At 40.3% G+C, this 21,117-nt stretch overlaps 2 protein-coding genes across 4 annotated transcripts in view; one reads left to right on the forward strand and one right to left on the reverse strand.

The window, feature by feature from the left end:
• The window catches only part of LOC121871957 (proprotein convertase subtilisin/kexin type 7-like), a 15,668-nt gene extending 11,124 nt beyond the window's left edge, over nt 1-4,544 (reverse strand). The window contains exons 1-2 of the mRNA XM_042374579.1: nt 4,097-4,544; nt 28-818 (exon numbers count right to left, since the gene is read on the reverse strand). Of these exons, the coding sequence (XP_042230513.1) occupies nt 28-813 (786 nt within the window). The 5' untranslated portion in view covers nt 814-818; nt 4,097-4,544. The remainder of the gene's footprint in view (nt 1-27; nt 819-4,096) is intronic.
• Nucleotides 4,545-9,038: 4,494 nt separating this feature from the next.
• LOC121871938 lies at nt 9,039-19,847 on the forward strand. Of its 3 annotated transcripts, none has more exons than XM_042374541.1 (7): nt 9,039-9,139; nt 10,880-11,064; nt 12,144-12,236; nt 13,504-13,644; nt 14,931-15,024; nt 15,640-15,779; nt 18,568-19,847. In XM_042374541.1, exons 1-7 carry the CDS (start codon nt 9,134-9,136, stop codon nt 18,584-18,586), a joined length of 678 nt encoding a protein of 225 aa, XP_042230475.1. In that variant the 5' UTR covers nt 9,039-9,133; the 3' UTR covers nt 18,587-19,847. The 3 variants fall into 3 exon arrangements, with proteins under 3 accessions (XP_042230475.1, XP_042230476.1, XP_042230474.1); XM_042374540.1 differs by having other exon boundaries at nt 9,040-9,139; nt 15,612-15,779; XM_042374542.1 differs by lacking the exon at nt 15,640-15,779.
• Nucleotides 19,848-21,117: the final 1,270 nt, after the last annotated feature.

Below are 21,117 nucleotides of genomic sequence, written 5' to 3' on the forward strand. Positions count from 1 at the left end.
ACACTTTTAAAGGAATTAAAATCTTACCAAATGCCACTGTTCTTCATACAAGGGGTCATGAAAGTCTACTCTACGTCGTTTCTGTCTTGGTCTAAGCACTTCTTGATTAGCATACTTAACACAGGGATGATTACCAAAATACTGCTCCAAACATGCTTCAGTCCTGAGGAAAATAACATCATCCATCATGGATTTCCCATAGTCATGAAACACTGAAGACGAGGTATTGCTAGAGTGTGCTCTTTGTACTTGTCGAGTTCGTTTCATCTTCCATTTTCTTTTTTCTCGGGAGTAAAACCAATAGTAAGGATGAGCAATGATGTAAACATTTCTCAAACTCAGCCCTTTAATTACAATGAGCTGGGTTGGTATATCCTGTGTCTCCTGTTCAACTGAGTGATTCTTCTCACTAAATACTGGATCACTGTCATAATTTGAACTAATTCCATAATCTTTGGACTGATTATGACTTAAAATTACATCACTAACATTACAAATATTGTACTTCATGAAATGGCTTTTCTTTTTATAATCACGAATCACATCGTTAACTGAGCAACCATCTGTAAGCTCCACTACCCACGCTAGGGAGTGCACGTTGGATCCACGCACTAAGTGTAAGTCCCCACGATGACGGTATTCTGAGGGGTCTACCTTGTCTTTTGTGTAAACTGGAGTCACAAAATTCACCACGAGGGCACACAGCAGAGTACCCCATGGTAGTTTTTGATGATAAAATGGAATGTGTGTTCTAATGTCCACTGTAAGTTGTCTCCATTTGTGCTTCCACCACATGACGTATATTCTGATCATCACTTCTGTAAACATATTAAGGGATGTAATGTCATATATAAACAATGTACTGTACTGTATGATATACAGTATTCTTACAAACAAAGAAAACAGACCAAATATCAATGAATAAAACAATGCATGATACAGTATATTCTTATAATAAAATAAAATACACAGTATATACCATACATCAATAACAAATACAATCAGTTATTTTCCTATGATAGCTAACATATTACACGTGGAAGGCTTCTGACTTGATAAAATAACATTCACAAACTGTACCGGTACATCCCCAGACCAAATATGGCTTTAACTTTAAAATTACCTGGGTTAGCAACACATCCAAAAATCTCATATAAGAACCTGTCATAATGCACGTTCATATCAAAATTACAGCTGGTTACTTGGAAAACAACAAAACTGTTGAGGCAAACAAATGAAGACACCGCATCACTGCTATATGGTAAGCACCCTTGATGTCAAGCATCCAAGTGACTGCTTACACCATGGCTGGCTGTCAACACAAGTTGCACTCCATCATACAACTACTAGCTACTAACATCACAAAATCTGACTGAAAATGCCTATTTTTATCTCTACTGATAAAATTTATTCATCAAATTATACACATTATTCACTTTAAATAAAATTGCTACCACTAAGAATATCATAAAACAGGAGGAGGAATTGCAATTTCATAGCTTTGTTTTTCCCTAGTTCTTGTTACAGGTACAGGGGGTCCTCATTATAAGTGGTTAATAGGGACCAGAAAAAAGCCAGGGATAAAGAAACCACTTATAAAGGGGAATTAATTCCCATAAGAATTAACAGGAATAGGGTCTAATTGGGACCATCACATTGTAAGAGACAAAGTTTAATTTGACATCTTCTAACATTTATATATACACTATACCTTAGAAACATTTATTAAACATTTGATTACACATTTTTTTATGAAATTATTTAACTTCATAACTTTACTAATAACAAAGCACGGAGTAGACTTGAGGGTAAACTCAACATTTTTAATACGTACATTTGTTTCTGATCAATAGTGAGAGAATTTTCCCATTATTATTTATTTGTATGTGTTTTTTGCATGTGTCTATACACACACACACATATATACAATACAGGCAAAGGAAATTACCATCTCTAGAACGAATGGTTCCCTGTCCCGGCCGCGAAAATGACGGCAACTTTAAAACTACCCGCAGACATTCTTGGGTACATTCAGGGTGTCATCAGTGAATAATAGTAATAGAGGACCTCGAATTTTCCGGGCATACTTTACTCCAGGAAGGGAAGCACTTCACTCTTGAAGATCGTCGCTACGAGGGATGGACCGTTTAGATATCTGAACGACCTTCTTATAAGACCTAATAATTTAGTCGATTGATTCACCTTCTTCTCACAACGGCCCGAGAACTTCAGTTCATTGTCAACATACACACCCAGGTCCTTTTTGCATACAGCCTCTATTAATGCAGTTTCATCATCCCATTAGAACATATGATACGCCTCCTTACCATTGGTACGCCCCCAGGTGCAGCCTCTTACACTTCGTGACACTGAAGCTCAGCAGCCATTTCTTTGACCACTCTTGAAACTCACAGAGATCTTTCTCCAGCTCTTCACAGTCTATATTAAAATTATTAGCTGTCTTGCAAGGATTCCAGCAATGTAATTTATATTCTGCTAACTTTAGACTGTGCCATTTTATGTCAAGTTTAGTCACTTTTATTGGCCTCCAGAACCTAACCCTATTTTCCCCATTGATTACATGTAATTATATATAGCGATTTAGTATACGCTTGTATAGCGAACATCCTTGGACCCTACCTCGTGGTATATCCCGACCCTACTGTACTGTGAAAAAAAAATTAAAAGAAATAATTGTCATACGGGCAAACACAAAGAAAATACTCTGTACTGTAAACACTTCTTTGCAACACGAATTAGTTGGCTCAGTGGAGGAGTGGGAAGAGGGTGCAGAATGTGGGGGGGGTAGCATTTAGGAGTCGGAATATGTAGCGTCCCTGATGGTCTGCGTTACTATGGCAAGCAGGGAGTGTATGCAAATTGCGATTGCGTTAAACTTTCATTTGACTTTTATTTACAGGTTTGGCAATAGTACTTTTTGTTGTAACTTATTTATTGGTATTATTTTTATTTATTTCTCATATTTACTGGTACTGTATATAATATTTTAAAAAAATATGGCTACAGGAAGAAAATACAGTAATATCTCCGTTATCCGGAATCCGTCATACCCGGAACTCTCCGATAGCTAGAATTGAAATTTCTCGGAAAATCGTTTACTATACCGAAGGGTCTGCCCCCCTGGCTAGGAAGTTAGGTAAAGTTAGGTAGGTTTGCTTGGTTAGGTTGTGAGGTCTTCTAACAATGCTTCTGCTGCTTGTTTCCATATCCACCAAGGTTAGGTTAGGTTTAATTAAGAAATAACCACTTTTTAACACATTTGCACAAACTACGACAATGTCCACTATAAAACACAGTGAAATTGAGCCATTTTTATAATTGTTTTCTATGAAAAATCGGCCGTGGGTCTGTCGTCAGTAATTACCCCCACCTAACTAGCCAAAGTAACCTACCTAACCTTATCTGACTTCCTAGTGGAGAAGGACCCAGCCAATCTGTGTGCACTCACAGGAAAATAGTGTTAGTAAGAACCTAGTCTGTCACGGAAAAATATCCACTATGTAACATTAAAGGAAAAATTTATTGTATCGTTTTTATTAGTTACTATCATCCAAACAACAACTGTGGAACATATGAAGGTAATTATATAGGACTAACTCTTGAGCGAAATTGATTGAAAACAATTATAAAAACGCCGGATTTTAATTGTTATATTATAGTTGACACTGTTGTAGTTTGTGGAAATATGTTAAATTGGATATTTTCAAAATAAAAGCGACTTAACATTAGTGGTTATGAAGATCAGACCTAACCAACCAAACTAAACAAACCTTCCTAACCTAACCAAGCTTCCCGATATATTAAACAGAAGGAACTTACTATAATATGGTGAAATTTGAGGCATTTTCTGGACGTGAGATGATACAGCCACATCGGTGATATGCAGCTCTGGCGGGTTAGTCCTATATATTAACCATTTGTTCTATTATTCACCACTTGCCAGCTTACTTAACTTCCACCCCAACATTAAATACCGTAGAGGTACATCACTTGGGAACACACAAAAGTTAATTCTAACATTCATATATTGCCTCATCACTGTTCTCTCATATTATACATATATTAGTTTGCTTACTGTATATCAGTGTGCGTGGCAGGCACCAGATTCATCCTTCATGGTGTGTGTGTCTGCCTCCTCCAGATACACCTCGTCACGTCGACTGCACCATGTAGTATACAGCAACAACAAAACACTGGTGCCACTTCTCACAAATAAAATTCCCTTGTCCCTACCAATTTCTTCCACAAAATCCCACGAATTTATACCAAATTCCTAAAAAAATCCAAAAAAATTAGGCCTATATTAATAAAAAGGAGTATACTTTCAGTGAGCAGTACTCTCTGAATATGCAAATCGTGTCTCTACAGGACAACTTTTTCGTCCGCAGGTTCTAGTTCATCTGAGGCTGTCGTATCTTTACTCTTTTACTGATCTAACACTTAACGATTTCTAAGTTTTGTATGGACTACATTCATTAGAATATGACAGAGAAATTAAAGCCTGTGCTAGTGTAGATACATCTTACGCTTGTTCCCCAAATGAATTCTTCCTGTCACTGACTTCAGCCCAAAAAGATACTAGGTTGGGGTCTGTAAGCTTGACTGTGACCACATTTTTACTTACGGCACTACACTCATTTTCCAAGCTATCCTCATATCAATATAAGTTAAACAGGACTGCACTCTAGCGAAAAGACAAGTTTGCCAACTCAAATAATGTGAAAATGAATTTGCCAATCTTATAACTTTGAACATTAGACTTCCCAAACACATCAGATATAGGGTTTATTATGAGCAATGTATACTGTATATCAAGTATGAGGAGTGTAGCTGTCTGTTCACAATTTATATCCTGCCTCTGGTGCCCCAAATACCCTTCTAATTAGAAAGCTGATCTTAGTCATGTTTTTTCTTTTACTTTACTTTTATCCTCTTCTCCACTGATCGGCTCGTTAGCCGCTTGGGCGGTCGGCCACGTCTCTGATACGCACTGATTGGCAATTATTGGGCATGCCCGGGCTCCACCTGTATATGAACCTGCTCCAGTGTTGGTCAAGTCTGGTCTTGAAAGAGTTCACACTCGGTGCTGTTGTGGGGGTAAGGGATGCTTGGTTCACACTCAGGATGGGATGGAGAAAGGAAACTCACAATGTGCTCTCTGTATACATATTATATTGGATGTACAATGCAGCTTGGTGGCTGGTGCTGGGAGGAGGCAGCATGGTTACAAGCGTTGAGTAGAGAGAGCTGGTTGGTGAGGGTGCTCAGAGGAGGACCAGCTTGTGGGTCGCCATGCTCGCCGGTGGGAGCGAGGGCCGCCAGGCAGGAGCGGGTGAGGTGGTGTTGCTTGCTGGTTGGTGTAGGTAGAAAGAGAGGTAGGTCATATATACATACTTAAAATGCTAGTGACAAGGGGGAAGGAGGTTCAGGGGATAGGATAAAGGGAGGATTGAAGTGAATTTTAGGAGGAGAGAATAGGTGCAGTGGCTAAACACCGCTTGGGTGAGGGAGTTTAAGTTGGAGGCAGCAGCAACTCGCCTGGACGCGGCAGGACAGAGTCAGGTTAGCGTCAGGTCAAGCGTCAGGTGCGTGTTGAGTTGGGCCATGGGTTCTCAGTGCTTGGTCGGCTTGATTGTGTGTGTCGTTTTCTTGTTTGGAGGACTATTATAGGGTATTGGCGAGTAGGGTTAAAACCGAAATAAGGAAAGCAAAGAGGAATAATGAGGTAAGGATAGCAAGGGAGGCGAAGACAAACCCCAAAGGATTCTACTAAATGTATCAAACTAAAACACGAGAAAAGATTGGACCAATACGGTCAGACGCCGGCGAGCTCACTGATAACGACAGAGAAATGAGCAATAATTTGAATAAATATTTTTCAACAGTTTTCACCACCGAAAATTTAAACATGATACCCGAGGCACCGACTCTATTCAGAGATAGTGAAGAAAACAAATTAAGCGAGATAGTAGTGACTAGTAACGATGTTAGTAAGCAAATAGACAAACTAAAGCCTAATAAGTCACCTGGTCCCGATGAGATATTTGCCAGAGTATTAAAGGAATGTAAGGAAGAGCTTAGTATTCCCTTAGCAAAGTTGTTTAACATGTCCTTAAAAACAGGTGTAGTACCAGAATCCTGGAGGATAGCGAATGTAATACCGATTTTCAAGAAGGGGGATAGATCACTATCCTCTAACTACCGCCCAATCAGTCTAACATCAATAGTAGGCAAATTACTGGAAGCAATCATTTCAAACTCTATTCGAAATCACCTGGAGAAGCACCGATTGATCAATGATTCCCAGCATGGCTTCACAAGCGGACGTTCTTGTCTAACTAATCTATTAACATTCTTTTCATCAGTTTTCGAATCGGTGGACGAGGGGCACAATTATGATGTGGTATATCTCGACTTTAGCAAAGCCTTCGACAGAGTCCCCCACGAAAGACTAATTAGAAAGGTAGAAGCTCATGGCATCAAAGGTAACATCCTTAAATGGATTAGGGCGTGGTTACAGGACAGGAAACAGCGAGTGAGCATTAACGGCACTAAGTCCCATTGGAGCAACGTCACAAGTGGAGTTCCCCAAGGCTCAGTACTTGGACCATTATTATTTATTATATACATAAACGACATAGATATCGGCATAGACAGCAACATAAGTAAATTTGCTGATGACACTAAAATAGGACGTGTTATTAAATCTGACGAGGACTCAGCAAAACTACAGGAAGATCTAAACAAATTTTTCGAATGGTCTGAAAAATGGCAGATGAAATTCAACGTGGACAAATGTAAAGTACTCAGTATAGGAGATGTAAACAGGGAAACCAGATACCAGATGAACAACGATGCCATAGAGAAATCCGACTGCGAGAGAGATTTAGGAGTAATGATAAGTAGGAACCTTAAGGCAAGTAAACAATGTGTTTTTGCTCGTAACAAGGCTAATAAAGTACTTGGGTTCATACAAAGGAGTGTTAGTTACAAGACTAGCGAGGTCATCCTAAAACTGTATCTTGCTCTTGTGAGACCACACCTGGATTACGCAGTTCAGTTCTGGTCACCGTATTACAGAATGGATATAGAATCCTTGGAAAGAATTCAGAGGAGAATGACAAGACTAATCCCGGGCATTAGGAACCTTGAGTATAGAGACAGGTTAAAGCATCTTAATCTGCACTCCCTCGAGAGACGTAGAGCGAGGGACGACCTGATAGAGGTGTATAAGTGGAAGTCAGGGCTAAACAAAGGGGACATTACAAAGGTACTCAAACTATCCAACCAGACAAATTTAGATTTAGGCGTGAAATAGGTAAACACTGGTTTGGAAACAGAGTAGTGGATTAATGGAACAAGTTACCAAATATCATCATTAACTCGAATACGCTGAATAGCTTCAAACATAGGTTGGATGCTTATATGAGCAATAGAGGTTGGGTGTAAACGGGACTGCCCAGTATGGGCCAATAGGCCCGCTGCAGTTTCCTCCATTCTTATGTTCTTATGTTCTTAATTTCGGCGTGGGAGATTACTCCCAGCTTCAGGTTGTCCCACTTGTAGGCAATCATTTTAAATGGAATGCCGTTGTTGTCTGGGATCTCCGCGAGCTGTACGGGCATACCCTTCTCGGCGAAGGTGATCTTGATGTCACCATGGAGCTTCAGTCGTTCCACCTTGGTGACCCCCACGATCTCATTAGTTTCAAAGAACTTCTTGAGAACTAGGAGGTTTAATTTCTTGGGGCAGGTCGGCGTATCCGAACGTATTCGCGCCACGTTATCAAACTCGTAACCGTTCATGGTGAAAGAGGGTTTGAGAGTGGTAGGTTAGTTCAAGTTTAGAAGCTCCAAAAGTTGTTGGTAGCGAAAGGCAGAGCGGGGAAGATGACAGAGGAAGGAGCAGGAGGTTAGGAAGGGAATTGTAGTGGGAGAGATAGTGCCGTGGCTTTACACGACTGCGCTTATTTGGTTAGTGCATAGCACACGTATTTGGTTTTGTCTGTGTTGGGTGTGTGATCCTCGGGTCACCACTCCTCCGGATTGTGTCAGTTCAAGTTTAGAAGCTCCAACAACTTTCCCTGAATACGAATTCGCAACCTTTCGATTTACAACAGGTACCTACTTTACTGCTAGGTGAACAGGGACCAAGGGGGCTAGGAAGAGTGTCCAAACAACTTCCGCTTGCCCGGGAATCGAACCCGTGACATCTTGCTTGCGAGGCAAGAGCGGTACCGCTTCTACCACAAGCGCCCCACCACGAGGTCAGGTCTTATATAGCGGAGGTAGGCGTGGCTTAATAGTTGACCTCCGTCATGTAAGGCAGCGCTAGTTGACCTGGACCACGAGGCAAACACTGGGGAATTCGCGGGGTCGGCTAATCAGCAAGGGTTTGTAGGGGAGGAATGCACTACACTGTACTGCTGTTGTAGCGGACCAGAAGTTACCCCGAACCATAAGTAGCCGAAACAATAACTGCGCATGCGCGGTTGATGAAGTCTTCACAGCATACCACAGTTGCCGCCCACTAGGTAACTTCTGGTCTGCGTACAGGCCCTCATGGGCGTCCGCAGGGTGAGGCTGGGTCACGTCACTGTTTGTGAATGTGACGTCATCAACCGCGCATGCTCAGTTGTCGTTTCGGCTACTTCTGGTCCGGGGCTCCTCTGGTCCGCTACACCGGGTGCGATTTTGGTGATCATCACTAATGCTATTTGAACCTGTCTATCTTACTTCACTTTATCCCAGAATGTCCTACCGCAATCTTTTCATTTCCATACAAACATTTGCATACTTACTAACATATATTAGTATAAAGCAAATTAAATATCAATGTTCATCCTCTTGCCCTCTTTTCAGCTTAACAGCCGGTCGACCGGGTAGCCGGCCTGGTAGGTCTCCATTACGCACTGTGGGCAAGTATTGAGGGTGTATGGGTAATTGTTTGTACCTGAACATATATAGCATTTACAGTATGACATGATGGTTGACACAGGATACGATGAAATTAAAAAAATAAAATTTACAGTATCAAAAGCTAACCAGTTGAACGCACAAGCTACTGATAACGTCCTAGTAAATAAGTCTGGGTGTCAAGTTGGAGCTGCATCATGGAGGTACAGTAACTTTGGGTTATATTTCTCGACTAGACCTTTATGACTCAGCGAAGTATAAATTATGTACCATTATATACACGATAATTGGTGACGTTTAACTGTCAGGAAAATAACAAATCAGCCTGTTGTAGAGACATAACTTGGGAGATGAGGTGTTTTACTTTTATCCTCTTCACCACTGATCGGCTTGGGCGATCGGTCACGTCTCTGTTACACACTGTTGGCAAGTACTGGGCATGCACCGGCTCCTGAATATATCGGAACCTGCTCCAGTGTTGGTCAAGTGTGGTCTTGAAACAGCTCACACTCGGTGCTGTCATAACACTTTCTGGCAGATTGTTCTAAGAGTTCACAACTCTGACTCCGAGGAGTTACCCCTCACAGTTTTTTTTGGCTTGCAGCTTCTTTAACCATGAGCTGTGATCCCTTTTGGGGCGAACGTCCGCCGGCTCCAGGTAAGGACTCGACAGGGCAGTGTATTGGACCTGCTGTTGTTTGTTTTATAAATGACATGCCTGACGTACACTCCTCCATACAAATGTTTGCCGATGATGCCAAGTTATTTCGGGAAATCAAGAACCAAGAGGACTGTGAAGAGCTGCAGAAGGACCTCTGTGGGCTCCAAGAATGGTCGAAGAAATGGCTGCTGAGATTCAATGTCACGAAGTGTAAGAGGCTGCACCTGGGGCGTACCAACGGTAAGGAGGCGTTTATTTGAGACAATGTGAGAAGGACCTAGGTTTGTATGTTGAGAATGAGCTGAAGTTCTCGGGCCATTGCGAAAAGAAGGTAAATCAGGCAAATACATTATTGGGTCTTAAAAGAAGGTCGTTCAGATATCTAGACGGTCCGTCCCTCGTAACGATCTTCAAGAGTCAAGTGCTTCCCCATCTGGAGTACTGTCACCTCATCTGGTCCCAGACTTATGCTAAGGACTGTCTGTTGGTTGAAAATGTTCAAAGGAGGGCCACCAGACTGGTGCCTACACTTCGGCACCTCTACTACCCTGAGAGATTGGAGCACCTGAACTTGCCTAGTTTATACTACAGACGGGCAAGGGGCGACCTAATTGAAGTGTATAAGAATCTCAGGGGGCACTACTCAGTCGAGTGTCCTTACTTGGAGCTGGCGGACGCTCGCCCCACAATGGATCACAGCTCAAGATTGAAGAAGCCGCAAGTCCAGAAAACTGTGAGGGCAAAATTTTTCGGAGTGAGGGTTGTGAACTCTTGGAACAATCTACCAGAGAGTGTTGTGACGGCACCGAGTGTGAGCTCTTTCAAGACCAGACTTGACCAACACTGGACCAGGTTCAGGTACATTCAGGAGCCGGTGCATGCCCAGTACTTGCCAACAGTGTGTAACAGAGACGTAACCGATCGCCCAAGCGGCTAACGAGCCGATCAGTGGTGAAGAGGATAAAGGTAAAGTAAAAGAGTAGCGCCCCTTGAGATGCTTATATCCCTCACTTAGGTCGCCCCTCACCCGTCTGTAGTATAAGCTAGGTAGTTGCAGGCGCTCTAATCTCTGGGTAACCGAGCTTTCATAGAGCAGGCACCAGTCTGGTGGCCCTCCTTTGCACAATCACACCCCTGCTACACACCCATCAACACATTTCACCTCACACCTGCAACACACCCATCAACACATTTCACCTCACACCTGCTACACACCTGTCAACACAACACCTTACACCCGCTGCACACCTGTCATATCTCTAACACAGTATTGGGTTTACAGGGAGAGGAGACAAGTGTGTCGGTAAGCAGCGAGCGGGGTTACTACGTGCTGGGTCAGGTCGTGAGCCAGGTGGAAGACCTCATCCACGAGTTCAAAGGTCACTGCAGTATCTCCATTCATGATATCCAAAACATGTCTCTCCCAAGGAGCAACAGTGAAAAGCGCACCCAGAATTCTGTCTCCATGTATGTATCCATTTGTGTGTGTTAAAATATTTACTGTATATAGCTAGTATATAAATATTATAAAGATCCCAAGCTCTACAAATTCGCAAGATCCACATCTTCTAGATGCGAATGCCGAGGTAAAAATTTTTGCAGCTTCTCCGCTGATGTGACATCCATCTCTAATATGTATCCGTGCGGTCCGACTAATTACCCAAATGTACCCAAATGTAGCCAAATGTAGCCAAATGTAGCCGCAATGAAGTCAAATGATGGTCCTACAAGATAAATCGGGCTGCAATCACTTCTCGATAATTATTTGGTGTCATAAAGTAAAAAAATTGGTAAACTTAATTTAATCTGAGTTAATAGATCGTGCATGTACGAGGCGAGTAATTACCCAAATGTACCCAAACGTAAGCATAATGAAGTCAAATGATGGTCCTAGTGATCGGGCTGTGAATCACTTCTCGATTATTTGGTGTCATAAAGTCACAAATTGGTAAACAATTTAATCTGAGTTGTGTTGTGTTAGGTTAGGTTAGGTACATGCACGCGATCTATTAACTCAGATTAAATTACGTTTTCCAATTTTTTTTTACTTTGTGACACCAAATAATAGTCGAGAAGTGATTGGCAGTCCGATTTATTCATGTAGGACCATTATTTGACTTCATTGCGACTACATTTGGGTACATTTGGGTACATTTGGGTAATTAGTCGGACCCGTATCCGTGTTTGTTTCCAAGTACAGTATGTAAGTACAGTGTACAGGTGTATTCCTGCTCCTGTCTCCTTATGTATACAGCATAAATATATACAGTACAGTACCTAGCATGATACAGTAGCTACAGATATAGTATATCATTTGGACACTGTCAGATGTTATTTTTTATACTGTATAGACTATACCGAATGCAGTAATGTACGTACTGTACTGTACTGAAAAGCTGCTAGTATATTTTACATCTGAAGAAAGAAAGCATGTCATTAATACTAGATTTCAAACATGTGAGTATCAGAAAAAAGAATTGTTTTTTATTTGGAGCTATTGTATGAATGTCTTTATGGATGATTTTAATTAAATTTCCTCTTTTAAGATCCATTGCAGCCATGTTGAACACCGGTCAAGGTGGCACCATCTATCTGGGAGTTACTGACAGTGGCCGGGTGAATGGTTTGTCTCTCACCAGGTAAAGTGGCAATACACTTTGTGATATCTAACTAATGTACTGTGTGTGTGTGTGTTCCTTAGCTGTGCATTTCCACAGTTTTTGATGTAAAGAGCTTAAATTTAGTTGAGAGTTTGGATGGTTGTATACTGTACTGTGTTGAATAACTCACCTAGTGAATGTATAAGACCCAGATGGAACAGTGATCAAAACTTTACCAGAGAATTAAACCAATTAAAAATACTTTTTGAAGCAAGCAGATAAAAGCTATAATTTACTATTAATTAAGGTTGTCAAAATCCTTGTCAATTGTGTCATATTGTCTCACAAAATCATTTAAGATACTTTTTGGTACAATACCCATGTCATGCTTAATGTTTTCTTATATAGTATTCAGAATAAGGCAGCTTATATGGAATTCTGTCCTCTACTTTATTCACAGAATGTTATTACAATATTACCCCGCTTTACGCGGTTTCACTTTCCGCGATTTCTCATTTACGCGGTGCCTCGCCAGAACCGAACTTTCACTTTCCGCGGTGCATCTACTCATATACGCGGGAAGCGGCGCGGGCAGGGTGCGCACAAGGTCGCCCAGTCATCAAAACATTACCGAGTTCTTCACCCGCCACCCACCACAGCCGGCCTAAGTCAGTGATAGTGATAGTGAGGATATGGACTTATATGGACTTTGAGGGGTTTGACAAAGAGGCCCTGCAAGCCTATGTGGTGGATAGTGATACAATTGATACAAGTGATACAGGTGAGGGCCAATAATCTGCCCTCTGCCTCGGAACCGACCCCCCATCCCTGTGTGCCCAGCCATCTTTTCTACTAATGTAAGTGTTAAAAAAACTAATATTCTTGATATTTCTCTTAATGATTAATTGTGTGTGCATACCATCATAAAATTAAGATGTAATTTTTACTACAACGTAGGTATTGTATCTGAAAAAGTGGAGTTTGGGGGTCGGGCCAGTCTCTATTGGAATTAATCCCATATGTTCTGTTGTTCACTTTACGCGGTTTTCACTTTCCGCGGTACCCCAAGGGTTTAATTGACCGCGTAAATCGGGGTACTACTGTAGTTTTAAAGTAAAATATTTGACAATACAGGTAGTACAGTACTGTACAGTATTTGAGACTTATGGCAACTCAATATGTGTGCTCATCCTTCAAATAAAAGAACCCAGAGTCTCATGCGAGATACAACATAGAGCTGCCCTTACAACATAGTAAATACTGTATAGCCACTTGTAGCACAGTAAGTGAGTTTTATAACCTGCAGGTACCAGCAGGACCACATTGAGATGTCTCTGAAGTGGACGCTGGAGAGATATACACCACCTGTGTCAGATTCCCGGTATTGTGTCATCTTTGTGCCTGTTTTTTCCAGTAAGACCCTCATTCCTACTCACCATGTTGAACAGTAAGTTAGCAAAATCGGATTTTATAATTTTACGACTCCATCAAAACCAGTAATATATATGCCATTTTGTTTAGGTAAGTAGATCATGTGAAGATTGGCCCTCATCTTTTTTCATCTTAAGAATAAACATCCTAATGGAAACCTAACCTAATACTAACATAAGCTAACCCGACTCGACCCAACCCAATGTAACATAACATACCATAACGCCCAGGTAGCATTTATGTGTAACTATATTTTTACTTTTTTACTTGTATCCTCTTCACTGATCAGCTTGTCAGCCGCTTGGGTGATCGGTCACGTCTCTGTTACACACTGTTGGAAGTACTGGGCATGCACCGGCTCCTGAAGGAATCTGAACCTGCTCCAGTGTTGGTCAAGCCTGGTCTTGAAAGAGCTCGCATTCGGTGCCGTCACAACACTCTCTGGCAGATTGTTCCAAGAGTTAAAAATTTTCATGGGTGAAATAAGCTGGGGGTTAATCATCAGGTGATCCAAGGTAGCTGCCATACCTGCTAATCATATCCATAGTTATTATGTTACCATGAGTCCTTGAGTGATAATGTTAATGTGTCTCCCATTACTGGGTTGTCACAACCAGGAAGAGTTGTTTACCTTCATGCTCCCTGGATGATATGATAACACTCATGGGGTTAGGTTAGGTTAAGTTTACATTAGATTAGGTTAGTTTTATCAGGTTAGTTTGGTTAAGTTAGGTTAGTTTGGTTAGGTTAGATTAGTTTAGTTAGGTTAGATTAGAGTAGGTTACCTTGGTTAGGTTAGAATATATCATTAGATTAAATTAGTTTGGTTAGGTTAGTATTGTTAGATTAGATTAGGTTAATATTATTAGGTTAGGTTAGAGTAGATTATGGTTAGTTTGGTTAGATTAGATTAGGTTAGTTTGGTTAAATTTTTTCGGAGTGAGAGTTGGGAACTCTTGTAACAGTCCGCCAAAGAGTGTGAGTTCTTTCAAGACCAGACTTGACCAACACTGGAGCAGGTTCAGGTACATTCAGGAGCCAGTGCATGCCCAGTACTTGCCAACAGTGTGTAACAGAAACGTGACTGATCGCCCAAGCGGCTAAGGAGCTGATCAGTGGCGAAGAGGATAAAAGTAAAGTAAAAGGTGTAGGCTAGGTGTAAGGAGAGATGCAGTGGTGTAGGCCAGGGGTGTAGGACAGTTATTTAAGTTGTAGGTTGTACTTTAGTTATTTAAGTTGTAGGTGGTGTTCTTGCCGTAAAATATGAATTATTTTTAATCAGGTTGTTATTGACTATTACAGACACCTCGACAACGAGCGACGCAACCGACCTCATTACGTGGCCAGTTCCAACTCTTGCTGGTGTGATAGGGACGCCTGGGCACAGCAGTCTCTGGTGGGTGCTCTGTCACTCACATAGGTTTATCATTTTGTGTATCTCTATTTGCTACTCTGTGTGTGTGTGTGTGTGTGTGCCTCATTTACACACAATTGCAGGGTCTCAATTGTTTCTCTTACTTTGACAACACAATATACATACAGTACTGTACGTATATCGTTTCTCACTATTGATCTTTTTTAATTTTTGTTTTTCCTTATGGTTCTTTATTATTATTATTATTATTATTATTATTATTATTATTATTATTATTATTATTATTATTATTATTATTATTAGTGTTATTATTATTTAATTTTATAATTTTTTTTTGTATTAAAATTTTTATTACTGAACTAAATATTATTTTTATTGTTATTATTATTACATTTTTGCCCCCAAGCCTCGATGGGGGTCAGTGACCTGTGCCTAGGTGGGCTAATCCTGTTAAAAAAAAAATCTGATCATTTAAGAAATCCTGAGAATACATTGCACAGTATAGAATAAGGAGTATCCATAGTACAGTAGATACATGTGAATGCAGTTTTTGAGATTACGTCATTATATAATATAATACTGTATGGAAAGGATTCGTGTTTCTTCAGGGTAAACTTCCACTGTTATACGTGGTAGAAATCCACATACGACCATGGGATCCCCACAACATGCAGGTGGCCAGGAATCCGCAAGCCCCATGGACATCTCCCTTCCCTCCCATCCACCTCACTGAGGCCAATTGCTGCTACTTCAGGCAGAGTTGTCATCAATGTAAAGTAAGTCTGTTCTCTCTAGAATGAAGCAGTTTCTTGCATGTGAAACAGGATAGTCTAAACAAAAGTTTAGTACTGTACTGTGCCTAAGTCTATAGTGTTCATATACCCCTGGCAGGAACCTACCACCAACAACACTGTCTGTTGAATTATCTATCATAAATATAAGAAAATTTTCTTTGCTGGTCATTAAGCAGCATGTGTTAATATAATTTTCTTCTATTGCCTTATTAGTACACTGCAGTCAGTCCAATGGTTATTATTTCTGTATACTGTTCATGCTGTTTTGATACAGCAGCTTTTCTATTACTCCTTCCTAACACTATGTTTGTGTTTAATTTTATCATATTCCATTTAATATTCACTTCTTATAAGAGCAATCATAGTTGTGTTCACAATGCAACCTTGTGCTCATGCCAGCTGTTGGCACATACACTCAGTGGACTCCCAGTAGTTCCTGAAACTCATATAAATTTTTGAGTATGTAATTTATTTTATTTGTGAGTAATATTCAGGAAAATAGGTTTGCGTCCTGTGACATACAAATCTCCAACACAAAAATGAAAGAGAGAAAAGAAACTAATAAGAAAATAATCCTAAAACTAACTTGCTGGGTGCCTTCTTGTCTACTGCCAAAAGATTCTTGGTGACAGAGGCAAAGGGAAGGTAAGATGTGACTTGTGTAAGCTTCCATGTAAAACTAAGGTGGCTCATTGGGGGTCAAGGTTACACACCACCATGTTAAGAAGAATAGGATGTTCTTTATTAAGCACCTAAGAATGTTCTTGTGGTATGTTTTGGACACTACCTCCTGTGTTGGCTTGGTTATTGTTGTCTCTGTCCTTGCTGGCTTCTGGTGAAGCCTCATATTTTTTCTACAAACTAAATTATTTGCTATACTCACCACCCTCAAACTTGTAGAAGTCACCATCACAGAGTTCCATCATCACTGACTCCCTGTCCTCACTACTTGCTCTTAACACCCTCAACTCAGAGTGTTACACACTTGTCCTTTAAGCCAGACACATATAATGAGTCTTACTCTTATCCCCCCACCCCAAGGCTCTGTTGTGGGTCGATGACATATGCCCGGGTGGGCTATTCCCTGTAAAACAACAAAAATAAATAAATAGAACTATCAAACAATACAAAAAAAATTAATAACAAAAGAACTTGTTGATGAATTTGTAGCGAGTAGGCAAGTACAAACAAACACCAGCCAATCCATTGTCTACCATGATGAGATATACAGTATTAAGTATACTATGTATTATGAGCAAGTCCCTGTAATAAGTCCAATACACCTCAATGTTATGTCATGGGATAAAATCTCTGGTTAACTAATTAAATACCGGGTACGTGAAAGGCTATACCAAACTCTTAAATCACTCAAAACTAAGATTAAGCATTCCACTCATAAACAAAATTTGTTCATGAGTGGAATATACTGTATTAATATAAAGTATAGTTATAAGAAAATTACAATACTGTACTACATACTGTATTTGACTAACCCTCATAAGTGATATATTCTGAGCTTAGTAATTTTTTTACATTCATTATTTAAAATTTTTATCTGGATCACAACTTTATTTAATTTATTTAATAAAGTTGTAATAATCTTTAAAAAACTGTAATAAATCTCAATGAATTTGGTAATGGTTCACTCATGAGAGTTGGCAACCCTGCCTTGGTGAGCACCGTGAGCTTAGTCAGCTGTCTTTACACTGAGAAGAATATTTTGTACTCTTCCAGTTATGGTTGTAGACGCAGAATGCTCTTTCAGTACAGTACTCTGAGGAGAGTAAAAATGCGTAGTGATCAACTATGTGTCAGAATCAACTAAACAGTTTTGGTTGTTTTGTCAGTGGATGCTCATTTGGCAAGAAAACTTAATTTTAATGACATTGATTTTGCTCGCCATAAAGACCGAAGAATGCATTCTTAATAGTTGCTAAACTCAAGTTTTATTTGTATAAAACAGTTTAGTATTAGTCTGTTGGTGCAATATTACATGGTGATTTTTACATGTTACAAATTTCAAGTCTTCTGCTGTGCCCATTTTTTGTTCATGTCACAATTATATTCACTGTTGGCATATTATTTGCTGTATACCCTGTACAGCCACTCCTTGACTTACGACGGGGTTAGGGACCCAAATCCAGGTCGTAAGTCGAAAATGCGTAGTTAATACATAGAAAATCTAAAATGGGTGTCTCTTTTTCTTCTCAGCACCACAAAACTCTCACTTTTAAGCATGCCAGCCATTTTAAAGGGAATTACTAGTGAAAATTTTGTCAGTACACAGCACGATCACTAACGTTGGGACCCGAAAATACGTAATTTGAAAAGTATTTGATTACCATAGGGAGTTGTGGCCCTGCTTTGCTAGGAAGGAGGGTTATGGGAAGTCCTTCATATAATGCCCAGTTATCACTCCGTAAACTTGGGTTGGCAAAAGGAAAGGCTCATAGTCTAGTTACTTTGGGTGATGGAATTATATAAACAATGTATGTAGCCCACATTTATATAAGTACAGTATTACTGTCTGTTTGACAGGGGCTAATACAATGATTTCAATAACTAAGAAGGCAAATTTACTATCAATGGCTCCATATATCCATCCAGCCTTATATCTTTTTATTCATATACTGTACTGTATTCTTTTAACAACTGTGCAGGTATACTCAGTATGTAGGTCTGATGTTTAATTGTATACATGTGTATTTCTTTATGTGGTTTTCAGTGGATATGTACAATTCAGCATACTAGCTCATGTCTGTTTTTCCAGTTGTGCCTCGAGGATGTGAGGCAGATATTGATGCACCGCGTTCACGAGCACTACAGGCTCAAGCTGACCGCCCTCCACCAGCAGCAAGAGGAACTCCTCCACCTGATGCACCAACATGGTGTAAACCTCCCATCGCCCACACAATGAACCATAAGTTTTATTCTGGACTAATACTTTTAGATGTTAGCTACAACTGCACACACACACATATTTAAGGATATGGAATATATTTTGTGTATACTAACAGTGCTTAAAGTTGGGCAATAAAGTGAGATGTATAAAACTGCTCTACTGTAGTACTATACATATAAATAGGTCACACAAGAATAAACCTGAACAAAATTTACCATGAACGATTAGACCTAAGCAGTTATAATAACAAGAGGTTTTATTTTCTCTTTTTACCTTTTATTCTTATTTCTATTTTTTCACTTAATTTTACTCTTTCTTTATACTCTAATTCTCTTTCCTTTTCTTAATCTTTCTCTGTTCTTTATACTCGTGAGTTGGGGGAAAGGTAGGGGTGGAGGGGAGGTGAGAATTGAGGAAGGAGGGAGAGAGAGTGACTTGTTTTTGGCTGAGAGGAGGTGGGGGGTTTGCCTGTGGTCACTCCCACCACCAGAGGGTAATCTTATATGAGAGGAAAGGACAGACGCAGCATCGATAGTATCCACAGTGACCACCATCCCATCCGTACTAACACCTCTGTGAACTGTTAGGTTGTACCTTTGCATGCTTCCCTCACTCCACCAGGTTCGGCATGACACGTCTACATTGGTGGGTGCCTATGGGGCGGATCCTTAATAGAGCTACCAAGGGACAGAGGTTTTCCAGGACATAATGTTTCACTCCTCCTCTTTGTTTCTAGAAGCTGTCATTCACAAGTAGTTTGGATGTTACGAACGCTAACTGTAGCCGACACGTTGACTTCGGATGAACACATTTAAGTTCAACCCCTTCCTGCCCAGCCAATTAAGGCAAGGCCCCTGGGTCAAGGAGAGGCACCAAGTCTGCTCCGTCGTCCCTAGGTGTTTGCTTCTAACCCGATGACTGTGGTACCAACAAAACTCGAGGTCAAGCTCACTGGCCTGCAATTATTTGTGCAGTGGCAATCTCCCTGTTTGAATATAAGACTCACATATTCCATTTTCCAGTTGAATACTTTGGCAAAGTCTAGGTACAGTATAAAGTATATTTTAAATATGGCCTCCATGCTCCAGGCTGTGTTCACACCTCCAGCACCTTAAGTACATACAGTAATTGTGTTAAGCAGAATATTGTGTCTTGTGTCTTAATGTTCCTCACAACAACACGAGACTCGCGTACTTTAACAACATGGTTGAAGTGACTGGCTGCATTGTGGAGTAGTGGACAGCACAGTCATTAAGTGCTTGTCTCTGCTCACACCAGGTGTTGTGTACAACTTGTGTGATCACTGGAAATTATTACAGTAAATACAGTGGTCCCTCGGTTAACGAGCGCCTCGGATAACGAGATTTTGGTTAACGAGTTACCTTCCATAAGATTCTTAACTTCGGTTAACGAGCAATCCCTCGATTAACGAGTTTCTTACGAGCTGACCTGAACATGTTTTCGCTTGCATTTGGCGGTCCACCAGCTGTAGTATTAGTCCGCCAGTACAGTAATCGGTTCTAAGGTTTAAATTCCTTACCATTTTAGTAAATATCAAGAAGTTTATACTATTCAATAATTTTAAAAGTTTAATATTAAATTTTTTAGTAATTTTAACAAATATTGAACATGCCATCCAGCCTGCCAACACACCATACAGGCGTCAGTCTTTGTGTCTTTTCAGTGGAGGTAACATCTTGCTTGAGACTCTCTTCAACTAAATGCTTTTTTTCTGTGTTTGCAAGCAAATTATTGGTCATTTTGAAATTTATTTTACATATTGACAATATATAATGCAGTGCCGTGTTGATTTAAAGAACATAATCTTGAATTACACCAAGAGAACTAAAATTTTATGGGTGAAATGGTGCCATGGGGTGACTTCTCTTCCACCCCAATGCCTTTTCTTCTCCTCCACCCCCATTCTAATTCCCATCATCATCATCCAGGAGCCTTCTACATACACACCTCAAAGTAAGTGTACTTTTCTACCTTTTTTGTTGAATTTAAGCAATTTTCGGTGGGCTGGAACCAATTACCCCAAAACCCATTGAAACAATGGTTTCGGTTAACGAGCAACCTTCTAGAACGGATTGTGCTCGTTAACCGAGGGACCACTGTACTGTTAATTATTACTACTACTACTAATAATAATACGATTAATTGATATTCAATCAATTTGATTAAGGACAGCTGACAAAGCCATGAGATGCTTATTTCCAGTAGAGCCCTTATGCCAGCAGCATCTGATGTTTTAAGGGTTAGGTGGCCAACCATGCAAGTACTGTACTAATCATACCCAACGTTGCTTAACTTCGCTGACAGGATAAGAAGTGGAGTTTCCAACATGGTACTACCTGGTGCACAGGGACTTTTCGATCACCTATTAGTAAGACATTCTTTTACTTTTTTTACTTT

The sequence above is a fragment of the Homarus americanus genome, unplaced genomic scaffold (assembly GCF_018991925.1).
Source record: "Homarus americanus isolate GMGI-L3 unplaced genomic scaffold, GMGI_Hamer_2.0 scaffold48416, whole genome shotgun sequence".
Taxonomy (NCBI): Eukaryota; Metazoa; Arthropoda; class Malacostraca; order Decapoda; family Nephropidae; genus Homarus; species Homarus americanus.